The sequence below is a fragment of the Girardinichthys multiradiatus genome, chromosome 11 (genome assembly GCF_021462225.1).
Source record: "Girardinichthys multiradiatus isolate DD_20200921_A chromosome 11, DD_fGirMul_XY1, whole genome shotgun sequence".
Classification (NCBI taxonomy): domain Eukaryota; kingdom Metazoa; phylum Chordata; class Actinopteri; order Cyprinodontiformes; family Goodeidae; genus Girardinichthys; species Girardinichthys multiradiatus.
This window is the reverse complement of record NC_061804.1, coordinates 32,314,838-32,339,011: the sequence shown is the minus strand read 5'-3', so window position 1 is coordinate 32,339,011 and position 24,174 is coordinate 32,314,838. Positions and strand designations below refer to the sequence as shown.

At 39.1% G+C, this 24,174-nt stretch overlaps 1 protein-coding gene across 2 annotated transcripts; it reads left to right on the top strand.

Annotated features, from left to right (window-relative positions):
• The first annotated feature begins 175 nt into the window (after nt 1-175).
• On the top strand, nt 176-21,881 carry LOC124876595 (glycine receptor subunit alpha-2-like). Of its 2 annotated transcripts, XM_047379513.1 has the most exons (10): nt 176-445; nt 917-1,044; nt 1,778-1,845; nt 11,073-11,296; nt 13,481-13,563; nt 13,660-13,797; nt 15,525-15,739; nt 18,536-18,694; nt 19,069-19,164; nt 19,248-21,881. In XM_047379513.1, the coding sequence occupies exons 1-10, from the start codon at nt 387-389 to the stop codon at nt 19,512-19,514; spliced, it is 1,437 nt and encodes a 478-aa protein (XP_047235469.1). In that variant the 5' UTR covers nt 176-386; the 3' UTR covers nt 19,515-21,881. The 2 variants fall into 2 exon arrangements, with proteins under 2 accessions (XP_047235469.1, XP_047235468.1); XM_047379512.1 differs by having other exon boundaries at nt 13,481-13,797.
• The last annotated feature ends 2,293 nt before the right edge of the window (nt 21,882-24,174 follow it).

Below are 24,174 nucleotides of genomic sequence, written 5' to 3'. Positions count from 1 at the left end.
TTTTATTCACTTACCTGCTGTCAGATTACTAAATATTCCCAAACATCGTGGTGCCACCCTGCTCTAAAATGCGTGCTGTTCCTTTAAATGCTCTTGCAGTAATTCTTTCAGCAATCACATTGCCATAAAAAACAGATCAAGCTTGAAGTCGTCCACACAAACAGAGAGAGGAAGAAGAAAAAAAACTTCCCTTGGATCTTAAATTATACAGCAGCAGCAGCGGCTTCCTGTACTTAACACCTGCTCTGAGAGAGGGAGGCTCCTTTGTTGGCCAGAGCTCTGTAGGAGAGCTACAAGAACAAGAAGTTTTCAGCATCTTTGCTGTTTTTTCCTCCTTCAGTTTGTCTTCTTTTTTTCTCTTCATCTGCTCTGTCCACCACTCAGGAATGGTTCTAAGACACCTATGCAGTTTTTGGGCTTACTTTGTAATTTTTCTACAGGGCAGGTAAGAACAGCTTCGATGCTGGAAATCTTTCAGTCTTCTGTTAGGGTTAGCGTATTTATGGGACTGTTTGCCTACTGTATTTAATGTGATTTGACAAGATGATGCCGAGTGGCTCTCTGACCAAGAGGCTTGTCAACATTTCTGTTTGCTCAGAGAAGAAGCTAATTCAATATTTTATGATCCCCAATTAAGACAAATGTTTGGCCAAGTGGAAACTATGTAAAGTGCCACAGAACTCTGGAGAAACAGGCAACAAATTAAGTAATTTGATTAAGATTATTGTTTGAAAACTAATCCTGGGCACTGCTGAGTGTGTAGGATATATTATCCTGCATTGCATAATAAAATAAAATCATCACTCTAGCAGAAATGCATGCATAAAATGGCATTATGAAGTCAAACTGATAATTACAGATGTTAGAAGAGGAAGAAAAGGTAAAATGTTCCTCGGGTTATCCTGTCACCCGCCAGGTCTGTGTTCTGTAAGGAGATTAAGTTCCCCAGCAGAGTGCTCAAGCCCCACTCTCCATCTGACTTTCTGGACAAACTGATGGGACGAACATCTGGCTATGATGCTCGCATCAGACCCAATTTCAAAGGTAAGTGTTGTGGTATGAGCCGCCAATTTGTAAAACAATCTGAGTAGCCAAGTAGCACAAATCATTCACAGATGAACAAGAAGTGAGAGATTTCTGCAGGCGAGGATCTTCTTCACACACGTTTTTTTTTTCCTTAACCATGGGTTGTGACTGTTCTCCCTGCTGACCCACAGCCTTGAGTTAGGATTTTCTTTTCTTTTCCATCACGTTTTATTCTGACGGAAGTGTGCAGTCATCCTTACATGTTACCCCACAGGCCTATTTCAGTCCAGTCCTGAGCAGCGATGTGAGTGAAGCCAGTAGATTCTCTCTGACATGCGTTGCCTTTAGCCTCCAGGGTCGACTTTCATATTTATTTCATACTTACTCCACAGCGTCTTTAGTGCATGCTGGGTAGATCTACCACAGATTATCTATAAATACACTAATGTAACTAAAGCAGAATCCATAAATGATTGCATCTGGAAAAGAATCGATGAAATATTTAGCACTTGAGAGACCTGCAAATGGATTACACTAATGAGAGTGTACCAGGAATGACAACATAATGAGACATGCCTGTTTGGTAGCTTGCAACATGGCCTGACATGAAGGTAGCAAGCAGATGTTTCTTTAGAGAAAAGTTTTACTCTTTGTTGGACACAGTAATTTGTGTATTTTGCTTAGAAAACATCATTTTGTATTTAAGGAAAGTGTTTTACAGCAATGTTTGGTGACAGTTTGCTTCTATCAGGTCCTCCTGTCAACGTCACCTGCAACATCTTCATCAACAGCTTTGGATCCATCACGGAAACAACCATGGTGAGTCATTTCTGTTTTATTATACATTCATGTTAAAGCCGGGGCACTGAAATAAAATTTATTTATTAATATTTATTGGTTTTTTATGACAAATATATACAGGTCCTTCTCAAAATATTAGCATATTGTGATAAAGTTCATTATTTTCCATATTGTAATGATGAAAATTTAACATTCATATATTTTAGATTCATTGCACACTAACTGAAATATTTCAGGTCTTTTATTGTCTTAATACGGATGATTTTGGCATACAGCTCATGAAAACCCAAAATTCCTATCTCACAAAATTAGCATATCATTAAAAGGGTCTCTAAACGAGCTATGAACCTAATCATCTGAATCAACGAGTTAACTCTAAACACCTGCAAAAGATTCCTGAGGCCTTTAAAACTCCCAGCCTGGTTCATCACTCAAAACCCCAATCATGGGTAAGACTGCCGACCTGACTGCTGTCCAGAAGGCCACTATTGACACCCTCAAGCAAGAGGGTAAGACACAGAAAGAAATTTCTGAACAAATAGGCTGTTCCCAGAGTGCTGTATCAAGGCACCTCAGTGGGAAGTCTGTGGGAAGGAAAAAGTGTGGCAGAAAATGCTGCACAACGAGTGGAGGTGACCGGACCCTGAGGAAGATTGTGGTGAAGGGCCGATTCCAGACCTTGGGGGACCTGCGGAAGCAGTGGACTGAGTCTGGAGTAGAAACATCCAGAGCCACCGTGCACAGGCGTGTGCAGGAAATGGGCTACAGGTGCCGCATTCCCCAGGTCAAGCCACTTTTGAACCAGAAACAGCGGCAGAAGCGCCTGACCTGGGCTACAGAGAAGCAGCACTGGACTGTTGCTCAGTGGTCCAAAGTACTTTTTTCGGATGAAAGCAAATTCTGCATGTCATTCGGAAATCAAGGTGCCAGAGTCTAGAGGAAGACTGGGGAGAAGGAAATGCCAAAATGCCAGAAGTCCAGTGTCAAGTACCCACAGTCAGTGATGGTCTGGGGTGCCGTGTCAGCTGCTGGTGTTGGTCCACTGTGTTTTATCAAGGGCAGGGTCAATGCAGCTAGCTATCAGGAGATTTTGGAGCACTTCATGCTTCCATCTGCTGAAAAGCTTTATGGAGATGAAGATTTCATTTTTCAGCATGACCTGGCACCTGCTCACAGTGCCAAAACCACTGGTAAATGGTTTACTGACCATGATATCACTGTGCTCAATTGGCCTGCCAACTCTCCTGACCTGAACCCCATAGAGAATCTGTGGGATATTGTGAAGAGAACGTTGAGAGACTCAAGACCCAACACTCTGGATGAGCTAAAGGCCGCTATCGAAGCATCCTGGGCCTCCATATGACCTCAGCAGTGCCACAGACTGATTGCCTCCATGCCACGCCGCATTGAAGCAGTCATTTCTGCAAAAGGATTCCCGACCAAGTATTGAGTGCATAACTGTACATGATTATTTGAAGGTTGACGTTTTTTGTATTAAAAACACTTTTCTTTTATTGGTCGGATGAAATATGCTAATTTTGTGAGATAGGAATTTTGGGTTTTCATGAGCTGTATGCCAAAATCATCCGTATTAAGACAATAAAAGACCTGAAATATTTCAGTTAGTGTGCAATGAATCTAAAATATATGAATGTTAAATTTTCATCATGACATTATGGAAAATAATGAACTTAATCACAATATGCTAATTTTTTGAGAAGGACCTGTACATACAATCCCTGCTAACATTTGGTAAAATGTCCCTTAGGAGGTTGTAGAGAAACCATGCGCTTATTGTAGTCATCCACTAGGTCCTGATATTAGTCTGTATTGATGTTTTTTGGATGTCTTTTTATTAGAAGTGTTGGAGTGTATTTAAATGGGCTGTTTCCTGTTGTGCAATCAGCCTTTTAAGCTAGGTCTATAAATTTCCAGCAGGGCTTAAGTCTGATCCATTCCCAAAATAGTTTTGACGGGGGTGTGGACAGTGAACACAAAAGTGAGCTCCACTCTGGTTTTATCAAAGCAATCGGACTTTACTATGGTTCTTGTATACTTGTTTCAGGTAGTTTAGAATGATTGGTCTTAAAGCTGTGTTTACTTTTGTCGTCATTTTCTGTTTCCTCAAAGTTTGTTCTCATTCAGAGGGAAGCATCTACAATTTTCAGCTACAATGACAGGAAATGATGTTGCGAAAATGATCGGAATAATTCAAGAAACCACCAAGGTTCAAGCCTAGTTGCAGTGTCACTGTGCATAGTGACAGCATTAACTTACAGGCCGCAGGCCGGGAATAAAGCATTCCCTCCAAAAAGGGACATCTTTAAACATGACTGAAATTTGCAACTGAGAATATTTCCATTTGCAAATGAAGGGTGCTCCTGAAAAATCTTTATTTTTAAGAGAAGAGCATGGTTTTGGACTACGATGGAGGAGCAAAGGATAAAAGAATTTTGCTTTTGCAACAGACCTGAAGAGAAATCTTTTGTAATTCTTGTTTTCTCTAACATGTAATAAGTTGTTTTAGTTTTACACTTTGATTTTCTATTTATTTATTAATTCATTTTCTTTGTAGCTCTTTTGCCTTTAAGCTGTGAGGAGCAACCTTCTCCCATATTAAACACATTAATGATAAGTCATGAAAAACATCAACTAATGATGGAAGTAACATTTTGGCAGACCCCCTTTGTTATAATGCCACATGGCACTGAAGAAAGTGATAAAATTAAACAGTTTTCTTTCCAATTTAATACAACATTCTGATACAAAACTATTGTTTATAAATTTCCTAGATGATATGTGATTGACTCAAAAATAAATGTAAATGAAGCATTTTTATTTTACAGTAAAATCTGCAACTACATCAGAGTGACAGCTTGGGGTCACCTAATCTCCATGACAACCATTTCACACTTTCTTCACACCAACCAGTTGTTTGTCAAAAATCCTTGATTTTCGACAAGAATTTTTAAATCCAATAAACAAATTGATTCAGTAGTCAAATCCAGCGGTAATCATTCAGCAAAAGTTAAGCGTTGTTTAAACCATTCAGATCTTAATAAAGCTGAACAGGCTTTTATCAGTTCAAGAATTGATTACTGTAATGTTCTTTATGTCAGTGTCACTCAGTTGTCTGCAATTGGTCCAAAATGCAGCTGCCCGGCTTTTAACTGGCGCTTCCAGATGAGCGCACAAAACTCCTGTTCTATTTTCTTAACACTGGCTTCCTATCCGTTTTAAAATAGATTTTAAACTTCTATTATTTGTTTTGAAAGATCTTAATAATCTGGTTCCATCTAGGACTAAGTTTAAACATTGGGGTGACCAAGCGTTCTCCCAGTCTCTGGAACCAGCTCCCTAAGGACCTAAGATCTATCACTGACCCAGGCCTTTTTAAATCCAAACTTAAAACTTTTTAATTTAGAAAGGCTTTTATATCCAGTAGCATGGTGAAAACTGAAATGGGTAACAAGTGTGTATTTCAGCAGCCAAATGACACAAAAATTGATCCCAAGACACAAATTCAATCATCTACATCTCAGTCTTCTGACCTTAAGCTTATTTTAAAGCTGATGGTGTTCTGAAAACAAGAAAGTATAATTAAGGACTTAAGAACCTGGACAATCTAGAGAGATTGTACACAGAAGACTGGTCAGAGATTCCTTCCAAAGAGGATTAGGTATCTTCTGTGATTCACAAAGGAAGACAAGGGTGAAGTAAATGGAGGATGATCTGAAGCCTCAACATCAACCAAGCCAAGCCCTATTACTGTAAGATGTGAACAACCGTTGTTGACAGCATCCGACATGTACCTGCACCCATGGTATAAATATGAGGATGACGTCCCCGTTCAGTTCCAAGTAAAAAACCTAAAAAGGGATAACCTACAGCAAAAGGGGCAATATATGTCCTCAAATTAAAGGTTGAAGTTTTGGAGAACCCAGTCATTTATTTAGCAACAATCTGACCTCATTTAATAAAGTATATCTGCAGATCTTATACATACAGTGAATGCATCACTAGTCTGACATGCTGGATGGCAATTACAAGTTAAGTCCAACCCTTGCCTTTTAAATTGACATTCCGCTCAGTTGTGTGACTACTCCACTCCACTAGCTCTGGTCACTAAAGACAAGACATTTACAGAACCTTTACAAAACCTTTGTAGCGAGAACATAAGTTAAGGCTCTTGGATTCATTCGTTTAACTTGTATTTATACACTGCTCAAAAAAATAAAGGGAACACTTAAACAACACAATATAACTCCAAGTAAATCAAACTTCTGTGAAATCAAACTGTCCACTTAGGAAGCAACACTGATTGACAATCAATTTCACAGCTGTTGTTTAAATGGAAAAGACAACAAGGGGAAATCTTTGGAGATTAGCAAGACACACTCAATGAAGGAGTGGTTCTGCAGGTGGGGACCACAGACCACGTCTCAGTACCTATGCTTTCTGGCTGATGTTTTGGTCACTTTGAATGTTGGTGGTGCTTTCACACTCGTGGTAGCATGAGACGGATTCTACAACCCACACAAGTGGCTCAGGTAGTGCAGCTCATCCAGGATGGCACATCAATGCGAGCTGTGGCAAGAAGGTTTGCTGTGTCTGTCAGCGTAGTGTCTAGAGCCTGGAGGCGCTACCAGGAGACAGCCCAGTACACCAGGAGACGTGGAGGAGGCCGTAGGAGTGCAACAACCCAGCAGCAGGACCGCTACCTCCGCCTTTGTGCAAGGAGGAACAGGAGCAGCACTGCCAGAGCCCTGCAAAATGACCTCCAGCAGGCCACAAATATGCATGTGTCTGCACAAACGGTTAGAAACCGACTCCATGACGATGGTATGAGGGCCCGATGTCCACAAATGGGGGTTGTGCTCACAGCCCAACACTGTGCAGGACGCTTGGCATTTGCCAGAGAACACCAGGATTGGCAAATTCGCCCCTGGCGCCCTGTGGTCTTCACAGATGAAAGCAGGTTCACACTGAGCACATGTGACAGACGTGACAGAGTCTGGAGACATCGTGGAGAACGATCTGCTGCCTGCAACATCCTTCAGCATGACCGGTTTGGCAGTGGGTCAGTAATGGTGTGGGGTGGCATTTTTTTGGAGGGGCGCATGGCCCTCCATGTGCTCGCCAGAGGTAGCCTGACTGCTATTAGGTACCGAGATGAGATCCTCAGACCCCTTGTGAGACCATATGCTGGTGCGGTTGGCCCTGGGTTCCTCCTAATGCAGGACAATGCTAGACCTCATGTGGCTGGAGTGTGTCAGCAGTTCCTGCAAGATGAAGACATTGAAGCTATGGACTGGACCGCCCGTTCCCCAGACCTGAATCCGATTGAGCACATCAGGGACATCATGTCTCGCTCCATCCAGCAATGTCACGTTGCACCACAGACTGTCCAGGAGTTGGTGGATGCTTTAGTCCAGGTCTGGGAGGAGATCCCTCATGAGACCATCCACCGTCTCATCAGGAGCATGTCCAGGCGTTGTAGGGAGGTCATACAGACACATGGAGGCCACACACAATACTGAGCCTCATTTTGACTTGTTTTAAGGACATTACATCAAAGTTGGATCAGCCTGTAGTATGTTTTTCCACTTTAATTTTGTGGTTGACTCCAAATCCAGCCCTCCATCGGTTAATAAGTTTGATTTCCATTGATGATTTTTGTGTGTTTTTGGTGTCAGTACATTCAACTTTGTACAGAACAAAGTATTCATGAGAATATTTCATTCATTCAGATCTAGGATGTGTTATTTGAGTGTTCCCTTTATTTTTTTTGAGTAGTGTATATACCAGTACTAACATTAACTGACTTACTGATAGATGGATTGTGAATAATTTAGTGCTGGAAGAAATATTTAGTTCTTCATTAACAATCATACATCAATAAAGTGGAAGCAACATCCAAGTACTGAAGTGAAGATATATTAATCAAGTTAAAATGGATGATCAGTATTTACACTAAGCAAGGTGTTGCTGCCATGACATGAAGGTGTAGAAGGTTTGATCTACTCTATTTTACAATAAGTCCTATTTATTGGAGATAAACCTGAAGAAATATCAAATAAAAAGTAAAAAACCTATTAGAAAATACTTTTGATTTGTGCACTTTGAACTTTGTAGAAAGGTTCTCAGAAACAGAGCAATGTTTGGTCCCATGAAGAAATGTATGAAATATGAATTATCATTAAATGTAAGAATGGAGCTGTTTGACAACAGTAGTTACATCTGTTTTGCTGCAAAGAAAGCACAGGAAGAAATCAGTACTGCACCGTTGTTAATACGTTGTACAACCCCTCCTCAACAGGACCACTGAGTCCAAGCAAGACTCTAGATGCTCTACACCCTCTAACGCTCTCTAAAGCTCACCGTGTTGATTTGGGTGATTTTGGTGATTTCTGTGTTGATTTGGCCTTGTTTTAGATCCTTATCCTGCTGAAAGACTAAATATTGATCCAATATTCGAGTCTATCAGATTTAAATTTAAAATTTGGTATTTCAAGGAAGATATCATGCACTCTAGCAAAGTAATATTGATGTGGAATGTGAAATGGGGTAAGGGTGCATTATTGTACATGTTCATTTAAACCATCGGTGGAAAAAAAATAAAAACTAAAACAAAATAAAAGGTCAATCTTAAGCCTTGAGATCAGCCCTTTTTTTTTTTTTGTAATAGCCCACCACCATCATGTCCCTGATCCGCTTCAGTAGTTATTTTCAAACCTATAACTACTACAAACTGAAAGGGCTAATGTCTGGTGGTTGAACTGGTGTGACATAATGATCTGATACCAAGCATAAGACAGCTGCAAAAGCGGTAGTCCTCTGATGCACACAAAACGGAAGCACAACATGGTCTTCCAGAATCCATCTGATTTGTTAAATATATTCATTAAACAATCTGATTAAGATAACACTTTTAGGATGGTGAACTAAAACATTACCCGTAGTTGGAGCACTGAATGCATTTGAACACCCACCATGAGGATCACAGAGCCCAGCCCTTTGGGAAATGTAAGATCTGCCAGGGGTATGAATAAGTCTGGGCTTAACTGTGGCTGAAGATTGGGTCCATGTATATCTGATATGCTACAACGGCTTTACCTATTCTTTAGGCCCTGTGCACAGCATTGTTTTTTTCCGTTTCTCTTAACACATCTACATGACAGCATTTTAATTGTGATCTATTGCACACTCATGGAAAATGTTTTATTTCCCTGCCATGCCACTAGTGGGCAGTATGTTCTTTGAAACTCAACATGTGCAACCATGCAAACACTGATTAAAAAGCCACCACTTTCAGAATGTCATGGACCCAAATGTTTACACATGACGTTATTAAAACCCTTGAATCTGGAACCCATTTTCAAATCGGCCCATAGTGGGAGAAAATGCCGCTGTGGTGTACACTAACAGTAGAAACACAACAAAACTTATGTTTAAAACACAAAACGCCATGTAGCTACACAGGGCCTAAGACCGGGTTTTAATCGGAAACAACTACAAGTCAGTCAGTCATTTTCTACCGCTTATTCCATAGTGGGTCACGGGGGAGCTGGTGCCTATCTCCAGCAGTCTATGGGCGAGAGGCAGGATACACCCTGGACAGCTCGCCAGTCCATCGCAGGGCAACACACAAACAACCATGCACACACTCATTCATACACCTAAGGGCAATTTAGAGTGACCAATTAACCTAACAGGCATGTCTTTGGACTGTGGGAGGAAGCTGGAGTACCCGGTGAGAACCCACGCATGCACGGGGAGAACATGCAAACTCCATGCAGAAAGACCCCAGGCTGGGAATTGAACCCAGGACCTTCTTGCTGCAAGGCAACAGTGCTACCAACTGTGCCACCGTGCAAACTACAAGTGTTTTAAGCAATTATTTTTTATATTATAATTTACCTCCACTTAACTGAAACAACTAAATCTGTGAAAATGCCTTTTAGTGACATGTTTGTGTTTAGCACTGAATATTGACACATGTATTTTCTCTCAGCAGAGACCAATTTCAACATGCAGTAGTTACATTAGCATCTCTGAACACAACCTTTTGAGTTCATTACATAACTTTTGATTTTTTTTTTTTATATCTGTGTGTCCTAGGTTTCGTCACACAGGGATGCATTCATTATTTATGAGGTGTATGAAGAGTGTCTAGAGATGGCTGTATATGGTAATTTATTCAAGTTTAGAGTTAAGACCCATGTGCATGAAATACCTTTAAGCAAAGCCTTAAAAATTTAACTGAAACTGCAAGTGCATTCAGCATAAGAGCACTTAGGTCTGTTTGTTGGTGTTTATGAAAATAATTTTTTATCCTCACAAAAAAAGTTTATGTGGTTATAGTGCCCCTCGCCTCAGAGATGCTCCATGTTTATTGTTTTTTTTAGTGGTGATCCTCCTCCTATTACATCCGTACAAGATATTTAAAGATTTAAATCTCATTAGAATTTTTGTGCTATTCCTTTAGAAGGTTTACAATGCAAAACGTCAATGTATTTTATAAGAATTGTTTTGTGAAAGACCACCACATAGTAGTACATATTTGTAAAGTGGATGCAAAATTGTACGTTGTTTCAATTTTTCTTTTAGAAATACAATTCTGAACAGTGTTGTACGTTTGTGTTCAGCTCTCTTGAGTCAATCCTTTGTAGGCAGAGGTCATCTGTAAACAGCATTTTTTAAAATCTTGCCAGAGATTTTAAACTAGATTCAGCTTGAAAGAGTTTTGGTCTAAACCATTCCATTGCAGCTCTGGCTGTTTAGTTAGTTGTTGTTCTGCTGGAAGCGGAGCCTTCACCCAGTGTCAAGGCCAGCTTCTCACATATTTTCTTCCAGAATTGCCATGTATAAAGCTTCATTCATCTTCTCATCTCTGTCCATTGTTCCTGTCTCTGCTAAAAAAAGATTACCTTCTTCCATGTTTGCTTTGTCACTTTAAATGGGACCCCCCCCCCAATATTTGTGCTGTTGATAGATTCTCCCACCTGAGATGTGGATCCAGCCAAAATTAGCTGCTTATTTGACCATTGTTTTCCTTGCTCAGCCTGTTGGTTGAGGTTGAAAGGCCATGTGTTGGTAGGTTTAAAGTTGTGCCTTACTCTGTCCATTTGTGGATGATGTTCTGAACAGTTAGTATAAATACTAATGCAACATGCTGTTGGGTTTTGGCACTATTGATTTGGCTACATTTTATGACTACTTTATTCCTGTGTCCTTTCTTTTAGGACTACCGGCTAAATGTATTTCTACGGCAGCAGTGGAATGACCCTCGACTTGCCTATAAGGAGTATCCAGATGACTCCCTAGACTTAGACCCCTCAATGCTGGACTCCATCTGGAAACCCGATCTGTTCTTTGCTAATGAAAAGGGAGCAAACTTTCACGAAGTGACGACTGACAACAAACTGCTTCGGATATTCCAGAATGGAAACGTCCTCTACAGCATCAGGTTATATATTTTTCTTCACTCCAAATCTACACTGAAGTCATTTAAAGGTGAACTTCCACCTCCTGCAACCTTAACCAAAACCTCTGAGCATGTTGTATGGTCTGCTACAGGATTTTCTCACTCCAGTTCAGTTCATTTGTAATTGTACTGTCCAGCACACTCTGTGAACAAGTTAACATTAAACGATAACTGCAGGCTAAAACCAAATCAGGTCAAAATGGGCACTGAAGCAGTGGTGAAATGTAGCGTAATGGTACGGAGTTATAATTAGAACAAAAGACACATGAGGCGTTGTCTGGAGCTCTGTTAGCACCTCTGTGAGAGATGAGCCAAATAATCAACTATGCATTGGGTTCCTGAACTTCTCCTGTAACCTTTGACCATGAAAAATAAACCTAAAACTAACAAAAGTAAATGTAATAATGAAGTAAGAAAATGATTATGACCTACTTCGTTTAGATGAACCATGAATGCACACCCAAGATATTTCCTCTTCAGTGCAAAAATACTTACCAATGCGAGAAGCTCCACTTTAAAATCACTGAAATAAAAAGATAAAATAAACCTAAAGTGAACAACTGAAAAACTTATAACTCAAACCAAAAAGGACAATAATGATGAGATTTTCAGCCCATCTACATTCATGTGGAAAAAATAGGTCACCCTATTACATATTTAGGTCTTTATGAAGGAATGTTCACATATTGATGTCTAATCTTATTTTTTATTTATTTCTGGAAAAGCAAGGGATTTAACTGTACTTAATCAACAAAAAATAACCTAATGCAACCCCTTTATACCTAGTGTTACCCACTTTAGAAAAGACTAGTTCAGTAACAGACTTCTTGTAGCCATCTGTTAGTCTCTGATATCAATCTGACGAGGATTGGCTCCATTCTTCGCTTTCAGCTCTGAGATGTTTGAGGAGTTTCGTGCATATACAGTCTGTTTCAAATCACCACACAGCATCTCAATGAGATCAAGATCTGGGCTTTGACTCTGCCCAGGATTTTCCATTTCTTAATTCTGCACCAGTCCTTTGTGAATTCACTGGTATGTATTGGTCATTGTACCCCTGAAGGGATGCACCCTCTGACATGCAGTATAATTTGGTGGTGAGCTGGCCAGGTCCTGCTGCAGCAAAACATCCTCAAACCATGATACTTCCATCTCCATGCTATACAGTTATCACACTGTTCTTGTCCTAGAATGCTGTGTTTGGTTTACGCCAAACAGCAAACATATATCCTCTGGTCTGGTGTCCAAATCATTTAATTTTAAACTCAGTTGTCCAAAGAACATGATTCCAGAACTCCTGTTGTTTTTCTACATTCTCATTGGCAAACTTTAGTCTGGCCCTCATTATTTTCATAGATAGCAAAGGTTTCCTCATTGCACATTTCCCATGATAGTTAAAGTCGCCGGTTCTCATTTTAATTGTAGAGGTATAGACTTTCACGTTAACACTCACAGAACCCTGCTGTATGTCCAGTGAGGACATTTCAGGGTTTTTTGAGATTTCTTTTAGCATCTTGCACTCCGCTTTTGGGGTGAACTTGCTTGGATGGTCAGACCTGGGCATTTTTTAAATATCCTCCACCTTTAAATCTCTTACCAGACTCATAATCTGCTACAGTTTTCTTTCTGAAGGTCTCAGACTGCACTTAAGAACTCACCATGGTGTTCACTCTCACTTCAACAGTCAGGGGCACAGCAGACTAGATGAGAGATTTAAACAGAGCTAGCCTTATTCAAAATGCATAGTATGGATGTTTTAATGATGCAGATCTGATGTGATACAACCCTGCGTAATTTTAGCCATTTTAAGTTAAACTAAATGTAGGGGTGCCCTAATTTATTTCACACCAAAAATGGCATTACTTATTACGTTTCACAAAATGTTTTTAAATGTTTCTTAATTGTTTTTAATGTTCAGTTGTATGTCTTGAATTTTCCAGTATTGGTAAAGTTTATATTAAACATTCATATGCCAAAATCTTTTAGAACAAAGACGTTTAAAGGGTGTCCTAATTTTTTCATGAGACTTTACATTGACCTTAACATATAAACTGAATGTATGAAATTCAGTAGAATAGGAAGATAAGATGTTGGTTTGATATGAGAGTTGGATTGTAAACCTTTTCGTTGCCTAAATCAACATTGTTGCTGCTTGTTTTCTTCTAGGCTGACTCTTACACTCTCGTGCCCCATGGATCTGAAAAACTTCCCCATGGACAGCCAGACATGCACAATGCAGCTAGAGAGCTGTGAGTTCATCCTTCATGGCAGGCGAAAACAGAAAATGTTTATATATTTAGTCAGTGAACCTATTGCTCAGTGTGCAGCTTCTCTCTCTTTCCTAGTTGGCTACACCATGAATGACCTTATTTTTGAGTGGCTGGATGTTGGAGCAGTGCAGGTTGCTGATGATCTGATGCTCCCTCAGTTTGTGCTGAAAGAGGAGAAAGGTCTCGGTTACTGCACAAAGCACTACAACACAGGTACATAATACATCACAACCTGCTGATATGAACTCTTGGTGCATAAAGCCAATCTGTGTTCATTTTGCCTACACCATGCTGAGTCAAATATGGACCAATCCAGCCTATTTTGCAGTACAAACTTGACCTTCCATGCATATTGGAAATAAATGAGATAGACCAGCACTAAGCAGCGCATCCATTTTAAAGTAGAAGGAAAATTATACCTGGTTTTCACAATGATTATACAAATAAAAATCTGAGTGTGGTGTGCATTTGTATTAAGGCCCTCTTGGTTCATAATTGTAGAACCTCCTTTTGCTGCACACATAGCCTTTTGGGATTTGTCTCTACCAGCTTTGTACATCTAGAAACTGGAGTTTTGCCAATTCGTTTTTGCAGAATACCTCAAGTTCAGTCACAGTGAATATGGAGCGGCTGTGAACTGCAATTTTCAAATCTTGCCACAGATTTCAAATTTACTTTAGGTCTGGACTTTAACTGGGCCATTCTAACACATATATTTACTTTGATCCATTTATTCTGAACCTTCCCCAGTGTCAATTTTTGTGCTACATCTGGGCAAGTTTTCCTCCAGGATTGCCCTGAATTTAGCCCCATCCACTCATCCATGAACTCCGTCCAGCTTCCCTGTCACTGCTGAGGAAAATTATCTCTGTAGTATGACGCCGACTCCACTGTTCTTTTTTCTGGACTCTGTGTGTTCAAGGTGATGTGCAGTTTTAATTTTTTGCCATACATAACATTTTGTGTGTGGGCCAGAAGTTTGATTGTGGCCTCATCTGACCAGAACACCTCCTTCCACATATTTGCTTTATACTCTATATTCTTTATATATTTCAAGGCTGTCTTTGTTCTTTTCCTTTTTTTATAAAGGTCAGTTGCATGGAGTGCACAACTAATAGTTTTCCTATAAACAGATTCTTCCACTTGAGCTGTGGATCTTTCAGCTCCTCCAGAGTTACGATGGGCCATTTAGCAGCTTCTCAAATAAATCCCCTCCTTTGTCTCATTTTAGACATATCTTTGTAAGGGTTGGAGTGTTATACTCTCTCCAATTTGGGACGATGGACTAAACGGTGCTCTGTGACATGTTCAAAACTCGGACTATTGTTTTTTAATCTAACCCTGCTTTAAACTCTCTACAGCTTTATCCCTAAAATCGTCTGCTGTGTTCCTTGGTTATCATGATTAAATTACACACATGTGGACTCTAATTAGGTGACATCTGAAGGCAGTAGGTTTCAGTGAATCTTTATTTAGGGGTATAACAGAAAAGGGGGATGAAAACAAATGCACTTCACACTTTTTAGATTTTTGTTTGCAAAACAAAATATGGGTTAAAGTGACTAATGTGTAATGTCAATTATGTCATGAAAGAAAAAAAAGACAACAACCTCATAATGTCCAAAAATTCTTCAAATTTTTAAATTTACACTGGAATAAATATTGTCTGTCTAAAAGTGACTTTATGGTCCATTCTTTGGTTAAAGTGTGAATGTTGAACACATCCAGCACTGGGTTGCGCTAACTACTTAGCATTTAAAAGGTTATGTCATCTTAAGTGAACTAAAGTAATTAATACAACCCAGTGGTATTAACATTACTTTACAACACAATTTTAACCATTCCTCAACCTACCTTGTCATCCTGTGGAAGCAGGTTCTTGTGTTTGCTGATCTACGTCTTTTGCGACAGTTTAAACCTCTAACCCCTTCTTTGGTTAGGTAAATTCACCTGTATAGAGGTTAAATTCTACCTGGAGCGACAAATGGGCTACTACCTGATCCAGATGTACATACCGAGCCTGCTCACCGTCATCCTGTCCTGGGTGTCCTTCTGGATCAACATGGATGCAGCTCCAGCTAGAGTGGGGCTGGGAATCACCACAGTTCTCACCATGACAACACAAAGCTCAGGTTCCCGAGCCTCTCTACCAAAGGTCAGACTGCTTTTAAACATTTTACAGAATACATCATAGTTATCCTTAGTTATACTAGTAGTTATACTAATAACTACTAGTATACTAGGTTATACATAGTTATACTAATACATAACTTTCATTCCTTTAAGAAAAGATTGCTTTAATGGGTAAAGTAAACTTTTTTTCTTATCATTTTAACAAATCCAGCTGTGAACATATAAAAGAACTATGTACAGTATCAGTTGTTTAATTTCCACTGACTGTAGTGATCCACAACAAGCATGGTTAAACTTCTCTGGAACACACATGCAACTCTCAAAACAGATTGAGCAGCATTATACTTTGACTAGGACACATGTCGTAGGCTAGGTGTCCTAGTCAACACAACCACAAATACTAATGGGTAGTTTACTGAGCCTTGACAGGTCTTTCAAAGCAAAACAATAAAATCTATATCTGAATGTGGCAGCAAGATGAAGCAATAAAAAAATAGGTCCGTGATGAAAAATTGTTAAAACAACAAAAGATGCTGACCACAAAATTACATCTACAATCCATAAAGTCAAAAATTATCATTTTGCTTTCAAATAATTTTCTACAGTCATAAAATATGAGACATTAAGAACAAGCTGATGAATGGCCTTATAGCCCAAAATGCTTCAATATTTACAAAATGTTATTACATGGTTTTTTGTGTAGCTTTAATTGTTCCATTGTATTTCCAAAATGTTCTGTATTGTTAAAATTGATACTAACAGTACTGGCTAATTTACCTTTGCCATCAAATGTGTCCCATTCTGTTGACCCGAAAAAACAATGAAATCTATTGGGGGAGGTGTTGAGGTCAAAAAACATAAAAAAGATGCAATAACTTGGTTCCATACATGTGCACACCCTTAAACTAAAACTTTGTTATAGGACCTTTTAATTAGGTTTCAGCTTTTTCTCTGGTAGACGTTTGTCAGTATTCCATATCAAGAATTGGTAACATTTGCCCTCTTAACCTTGCAAAACTTCTCAGAATCTATCAGATTGGGGAGGACATCTCTTGTCCTGACATCTCAACAGACACTTGAAGGTCAAACCTGACTGGAATTTGAAACTGTTTATTGATTTATCCAGTGTGAAAATAACCCCTGTTGCATCTAAAGACAAGTTACCCCTCAGCCTGATGCTGCCAAACCCATGTTTCACTGTGGGTATGGCTTTTTTTGGTGATGAATAATTTTGCATTTGACCAGTTTAACATTTTCATCAACTTTGGAGCGAACATCCAGTTTTTGTAAAGTCACTGTCACCCATAATTTTTCAAATTTTTGATGACTGTCTTCATTGTACCATAGGATATAGCCTTTTAAATACAACATCATTTTTGGTAACCTTCTGCTAACTTATACCTATGCACAGCAAGATTATTTTGATCCTGGTAAACTATGGCATTGGCTAAAGAATGGAAATGAACATATAAAAGTAGAATCTTACCAGGAGAGCTTATGTTTATTTCATATCAATCAGACTCAATGTAAGTGTTGACCGCTGTAAACTGGAGGGTAAATGCTAAAACTGAGTCAAATGGTGCTTTAACAGAATTAGTTAAAGGATGTGTACACTATGCAATCAGGGTATAACCTGTGATATTGTTTTTGTAAAATTTTTACCCAAATAGGTTGGTTTGGTGTTTTGCTTTTTAAATAAAAAATACTATCATTTTAAAAGGAATTTGTACACTTTTGGGAGTCACTGTAAATGGTGGTGTATTTATTTCCATCTGGGCTCACATTTTTCTTTTTCCTGCTTCTTTTGTTGTGCGCTAAGCATTTCAGTGCTGCCGCTTTTGGCTGAAAGATGTGTGAAGTAGGCACGTGCCAAAGAGAATATTCTGTTGTGGTTATTATAAATTCATAAGCTGCATATCGACCACAGGAACCCTTTTACTGACCGAGGACAAACAAAATACAAAGGGAGGTAATTTTACATCCCAAAAATATCGACTGACTGATATACCTGAGTGCACTGTTTGACACTTTTTGTATCAGAAATTGTATAACTAATTTAAATTGGTCAATTTTATGGCACAGACCCATCTTTCTATCTTGGTCCGCACATTTTCTGTAGAGCTGAGGTCCAAGCATTTACAGGGTCTTATTGTTCGTCAGCTTCATCCATTCCAAAACTAGTTGTGTCCAAGTTTCAACCATCTAGTTCCTGATTTGTATTTAAGTTAAAGAATTTGGAGGAAGTCTGATTTGGGCAGCACACCACTACCACTAGCAGCAAAACAGGCCCATGTTCTTAGGATTGAAAGCCTCACCTTGAGTTCTCCAAATATTCTTCTTGACATCATGGCCAAATAATACAATCTCTGGTGAATAACATTATAATAGATTTGACCCTTTGTGGTTCTCCTGGGTTGGTCCCAAACATTCTATATGTTTGACCCTGTTCATAACATTTTTGAGCCCATATAGACTAAAGGACACAACAGCATCAAATTGAAACTTCTGCTCCAGATTCTTTATTTTAAAAATCATTAAAGTGCTATGCAGTATTATCTTTCTATCCTGGAAAAAGAACAGTTAAAACAATTTATTACAAGCCGAAACCTAATGTGCTGTTCATGCCATTAAGTGTATGTACACTTCTGACTGGCGCTTTATGCATGTTATGTAATAGGCAATAAAATGCTTTTCTGTCGATGCAGTAAACCTTCATGAAGTGATAAAGAAGTCATAATTTTGCTCTGCAGAATGACTTGTCATCAGCTTCACAGACTCTTAGTATTAATCGAGGGATGTGATTTCCACGCTTTGGCAGGTGTCTTATGTCAAAGCCATAGACATCTGGATGGCCGTGTGTCTCCTCTTCGTGTTTGCCGCGCTCCTGGAGTATGCAGCTGTTAACTTCGTTTCACGCCAGCACAAGGATTTCTTCAGACTGAGGAAGAAGCTTAAAGAGCAGCAGCGGCAGAGAGCTGTGAGTACAGCCCACCCACATAGCCCCTCGGGCAGCTGTCACCTGCTATTCACTGTGCCCAGCTATGCAAGAACCACAGTTCAGCTGCATGCTGCACTCCTACTGGGAAATGCAGGCAACGCTGACCTGTAATTAATTCAAGTCACCTTGTTTCACTGCAGAGGGTCCTCAGCTTCTTCTGGTCTTACATCGAATAATATGGGAAGAAAAGGGGGATCCAAAATAGGTCAAAACCATCGTGTGATATGAATAATTCTTGAGATGAGGTGTGACAGCAGCTGCAGGATTCATGAACATATTTGAATATTTTCACCACCCGACAGAAAGCAGAATCTGTTTATGATTACAGTCATGACCTATCTTTCTACTATCAGCAGGGAAGCAGTGACAGTAAGGTGAAAGGAAACACCACCCCAGGAAACAGCGCTGCTCATGGGAGCGTAACCCAGCGGTGCAGTGCCTGTGCCAGGGTATGTCCTGCTGCCTCATTGCCAGTCCCTGGCTTGAACTGAATCTCAATGACTGTGCTCATTCTTGTGTTTGTGTCTCCCAGGAAGAGGAGCTGGCGCAGCACGGGTTTCTACTCCAGAGCATTGGACTCTCCCTGTCCAGCGCGCCAGAGATGGATGCAACGCCGGTCTTCGCAGATTTACCTCCCGGTTTAGGTTTTTATAAAATCCGGCGCCGTTTTGTGGAACGGGCGAAGAGGATCGACACCATCTCCCGAGCCGTGTTCCCCATGAGCTTCCTCATGTTCAACGTCCTCTACTGGCTCACCTACAAAGTTCTGCGACACGAGGACCTCCAGTTCACTCTTTGACGACCTTGAACATACCAAATACCTTTTGTCCTTAGGTCCTCACTGAAAGACTGAGAGGCCTTTAATGGTCCACGCAGGATGTGGGACTGCATGTGCAGTGCCACTGAGAATTTCTAACATAAAACAAACTGTGTTTGTTTTTATTTTTATTTCATTTCTTTACAAGAAAAAGCACTTTTTTATTTGCACTTTGTAAGCATTGCATATCAGATTACAGTGCGTGTATACAGTCAACAACTATAACCATCTCTGTATGTGAAGTAAAATCACTTGTATTTGAACTGGACTGAAAATCAGGTCAGGACTTTTTAGAGCGCACATATTCACCTACAGAGCCCTCCACACTTGTTGGTACCTCTGGTAAATGTGTGTAAAAGCCATAAAATCATTTTTGTTTTGTTTTTTGCAGTAGCATAGTCTAACATATATTCTATTTTTTAAAAGAGAAAATATTTAATTAAAGAACAATTATTGAGTGGAACTGATGCCATAATGCCACCCTTAGCAATTCCTATAAAATACACATTTTACAGAAATGGTTTTGTAATTTTTCTAGTAGTATTTAAGTTGACCAGAGCATACAGAAACTTAATAGATCAACACAAAATTGTGCATATTTGTGAAGTGGAAGAAACATTTGTATTCAGCCTCTTTACTCTGATACCTGTGTAGTCTGTTGGTAAAAATGTAGCTGCTCTGTGATGGCCTCAGAGGTTTGAGAAGAAACAGCATCATGAAGACCAAGGGACACAGCAGACAGCTCAGGAAGGTTTAGTGAAGTTTAAAGCAGGGTTATGTTATAAAACAATATCTCAAGTTACAAATCATCCACCTAAAATGATGTGAGTAGCATTTATCAGCATAGCTGTTAACAGGCCCACAGTAACTCTGGAGGAGCTGCAGAGACCTACATCTCAGTAGGGAGAATCTGTAGACAGGACAACTATTAGTTGTTCACCCCACAAATCAAGGCTTTGCAGAAGAGTGAAAAAGCTTTTTGGAAAGTAGGCCTTACAAGGTCCCTTTCAACATTTTTACCCCTGTGGTGACACATTGTTGTGGCAGAGACATACTGTGGGATGCTTTTCTTGTTTGTTCAATGGGGAAAAAGAAGCTGGTCAGCGTTAATGAGTGGAGTTGAATACAGGGCAATCATGGAAGAAAGTGTGTTAGATGTTGGAAAAGTAGAAACTGAGGCGGAGGTCCGTATTTCAGCAGAACATCACTAAAATGAAAGCCAGAACTACAATAGAATGGTTAGGCATGTGTGTTTGAACAGTCCAGTCTAATTTCTATTGAGTACCTGCAGCAAGACTTGAACTTTCATGTTCAAAGGTGTTCTCCATCCAACTAAACACTTCTGTGACTAACTGGAACTGTGTGCTTTGCACCTAGGATTGGACATTTTGGCAACAAACATCTTAGGTAGTAGCGTTGACATGAACCAAAAGACTAACATGTGGAAAAGCACCTCATGCACAATTTCATGTACGGTGGAGGGTTAGTGATGCTGTGGGTGTGTTTCTAGAATGAAGTAATGGGAACTTTGAAGAGTGTATGGTATCATTGAGTCTTAGAAATACCAGGGCATATAAAAAAAATCCGGTGGCTTCGGCCAGTGAATATGTAAATGGTTTGTAACTGTTAACAGGAATGGTAAAAAAAATAGTTGTCCAAAGTTTGAGCTGCAGAGGCTCCAATAAGTGTGGCATCAGCAATTTTGTTCGAAACAATAATTTCCTAATGTGGGACTTTTGCCCCTACTGAATAAATGTTATCAATTTAGAGGTTGGATTTTTAAAAATCAGTTTTCAATGGGAAATTATGCTGCAAAGGCAGAATACATTTTAAGGCTCTGCAAACATCATTCCCAGGTCAACCAGTAAGTTTAAATGCTATGTTTTTGCCACTCTACAATAAAACCTTGACAGCATCAATTACAACCTTTAGGTTCACTTCTGCAGTAGTGCTGTTATGGTGCTGGGAATTTCAATTCGTGCAACATATCTCTGGGTTTTAGAGGCTTTTTTAACATGTGACTAATTTATTACATAAAATGTATCAGTTCAGGAAAATTAAAACCCTCCATTGGGAAATCTATCTTTGATAAAGTCAAAACTATATACAGTATATATTCGCTTTTGTCTCTCATTTGTAAATAAATCTACATGTAGTACAATCTTTTTCTTAAGTTATCAATATTCAATTCTGTATTTATTAATTTCTAGTTCTTTAACAAGAACATAAAGAGAAAATACAACACTGGAACAAGCTTTGAAAATATGTATCATATTTAGTTTTCATTTACACTGAACAACTTATTTTATTTGCTATTTTTTACAAATAAATCAGTCTCTCTAAACATGGCTTATTGGTATGTTGAGTTGCTTTTTTAAAATACATTGAAACCTGCTTTAAACATTTTACTTAACTTGCACCAATTTTACTGCCAGCTTTATGGTGAGGTGTTGATTTGGTATGTAACATTTATCTAATAAGAATACATTTTATTGTCTTTAAACAAATGTTTGTTGGATCATCAATGAATGGTTAATTTATAGGGGATTAACTTTAATTGGACTCTTATTGGTTTGTCTTAAACCATAATTAAAGTATTCATACCCCTTGAACTTAAATACATTGGAACATATGATAACCCCGAACTTCAATATGTTTTATTAGGATTTTATGTGACTGATCAACATAATTATAGAGCAAGAAAGATACATGGTTTTCATATGTTTTATAAAAATCTGAAAAATGAGTTATACATTTGTATTAAGCTTCCCTAAGTAAATACTTTGTAGATAATTTACTGCAATTGTAGCTGCAAGCGTGTTGGGGTGAGTTTTTACTAGCCTTACACATCAAGAAACCAAAGTTTTTACCCATTCCACTTATACAGTATAATATTAAGTATTAAAGTCTTGCCACAGATCCTCAACTGGATTTAGATGTCAGCTTCAACTAAGCCATTCTAACACATTCTAACAATCTCGTTATAACTCTGGGTGCATACTTACGGTTGTTATCCTGCTAAAAGGTTATCCTCTGCCCCAGTCTCAAGTATTTTACAGCTTCGAACAGGTTTTCTTTAAGGATTTCCCTGTTTTTAGCTCAATTCACCTCCCCATTAATACTGATCGGTCACTGTTGAGAAAAATGCATCCCCACACCATCATGCTGCCACCACTGTGTGTCATGTTGGGGTTGGTGTGTTCAGGTAGATGGGCAGTGTTAGTTTTCCTCTATACATAGCGCTTTGCGTGTGGACTTGAGAGTTACATTTTGGTCTCATCCAACCAGAGCACCTCCTTTCGTATTCTTCCCTTAACAGATTCTCCTACCTGAGCTGTGTACCTCTGCAGCTCCTCCTGTTCCTGTAGGCCTCTTGGATGCTTCTTTGATAAGAACTCCACTTTCCTGACCTGTATGTTTAGGTGGACTGGCATATCCTGGTAGGTGTTGTTTATTACTCTGTCCATTTTCAGATGATAGATAATAGATGAACAGTGCTCTCTGAGATGTTCCAAGCTTGGAATATTGTTTTATAACCTAATCCTGCTTTACGTTTCTCCACAACTTACTCCCGGACCTGTCTGCTGTGTTTTTTGGTCTTCATGATGCTGTTTGTTCACTAATAGCTTATAACAAATCTCTGATAGAACCACTGTATGTATACTATGGTTAAATGACAGATGTAGAAACTCAAGATTTATATTTGTAAAAACAATTTGTAAAACAAGTGTTTATCCTTTTTCTTCCTATTTGCAGTTTAGCACTAGTTTGTGTTGGCCAATCACATTAAATCCCAATGTAATACATTAATGGTTGTTTTATTAAATAACAAACAGATTCAGCTGAGCCAAAAATAAAACAGCCTGCCCTCAGATACTTTTTACTATAATAGTCCTCCTACAAATACTGCTCTCATCCAGGATTATTATAACCATGGTTTGTTCTACACCTGTCAGTATCTATTTTTCAAGATCCTAGGAAAACAGCACATCTTTAAGGAGGTACCTAATGAGAACTATTTCTCTAGAAGCCTCAGATTTTAAAAATAAATCTAGCCTGAAAACGAAGCAGTCATATGAATATTTCATAATAAAAGTAGCCATCACGTGCATATACCAAAGAAGGAGAAGAGGGCTGCGTACATCAGAATCAAGACTGTGTGAAAAACAGGAGTTGCCTTGTTTTTTATTGACAGTCATGGCATGATGGGAATCTCTTATAAAGAAGTATATAAAGAAGCTTCAAGAAATTAATATAACTTAGTATCACTTTACCCATTCAGCATGCTACTTTCACATAAACCTCTTTTTTTCCTGTGTTAAACAATTCAGCCTAAACCACAAATAGGAGATATTTTACAAAACTGTATTTATTTTGATAACATTGTAATTGTTTCTTTATTTTAACCACTAGATGGCGGTATTTCCAAAATATATACAGGGGTTGGACAATGAAACTGAAACACCTGGTTTTAGACCACAATAATTTATTAGTATGGTGTAGGGCCTCCTTTTGCGGCCAATACAGCATCAATTCGTCTTGGGAATGACATATACAAGTCCTGCACAGTGGTCAGAGGGATTTTAAGCCATTCTTCTTGCAGGATAGTGGCCAGGTCACTATGTGATACTGGTGGAGGAAA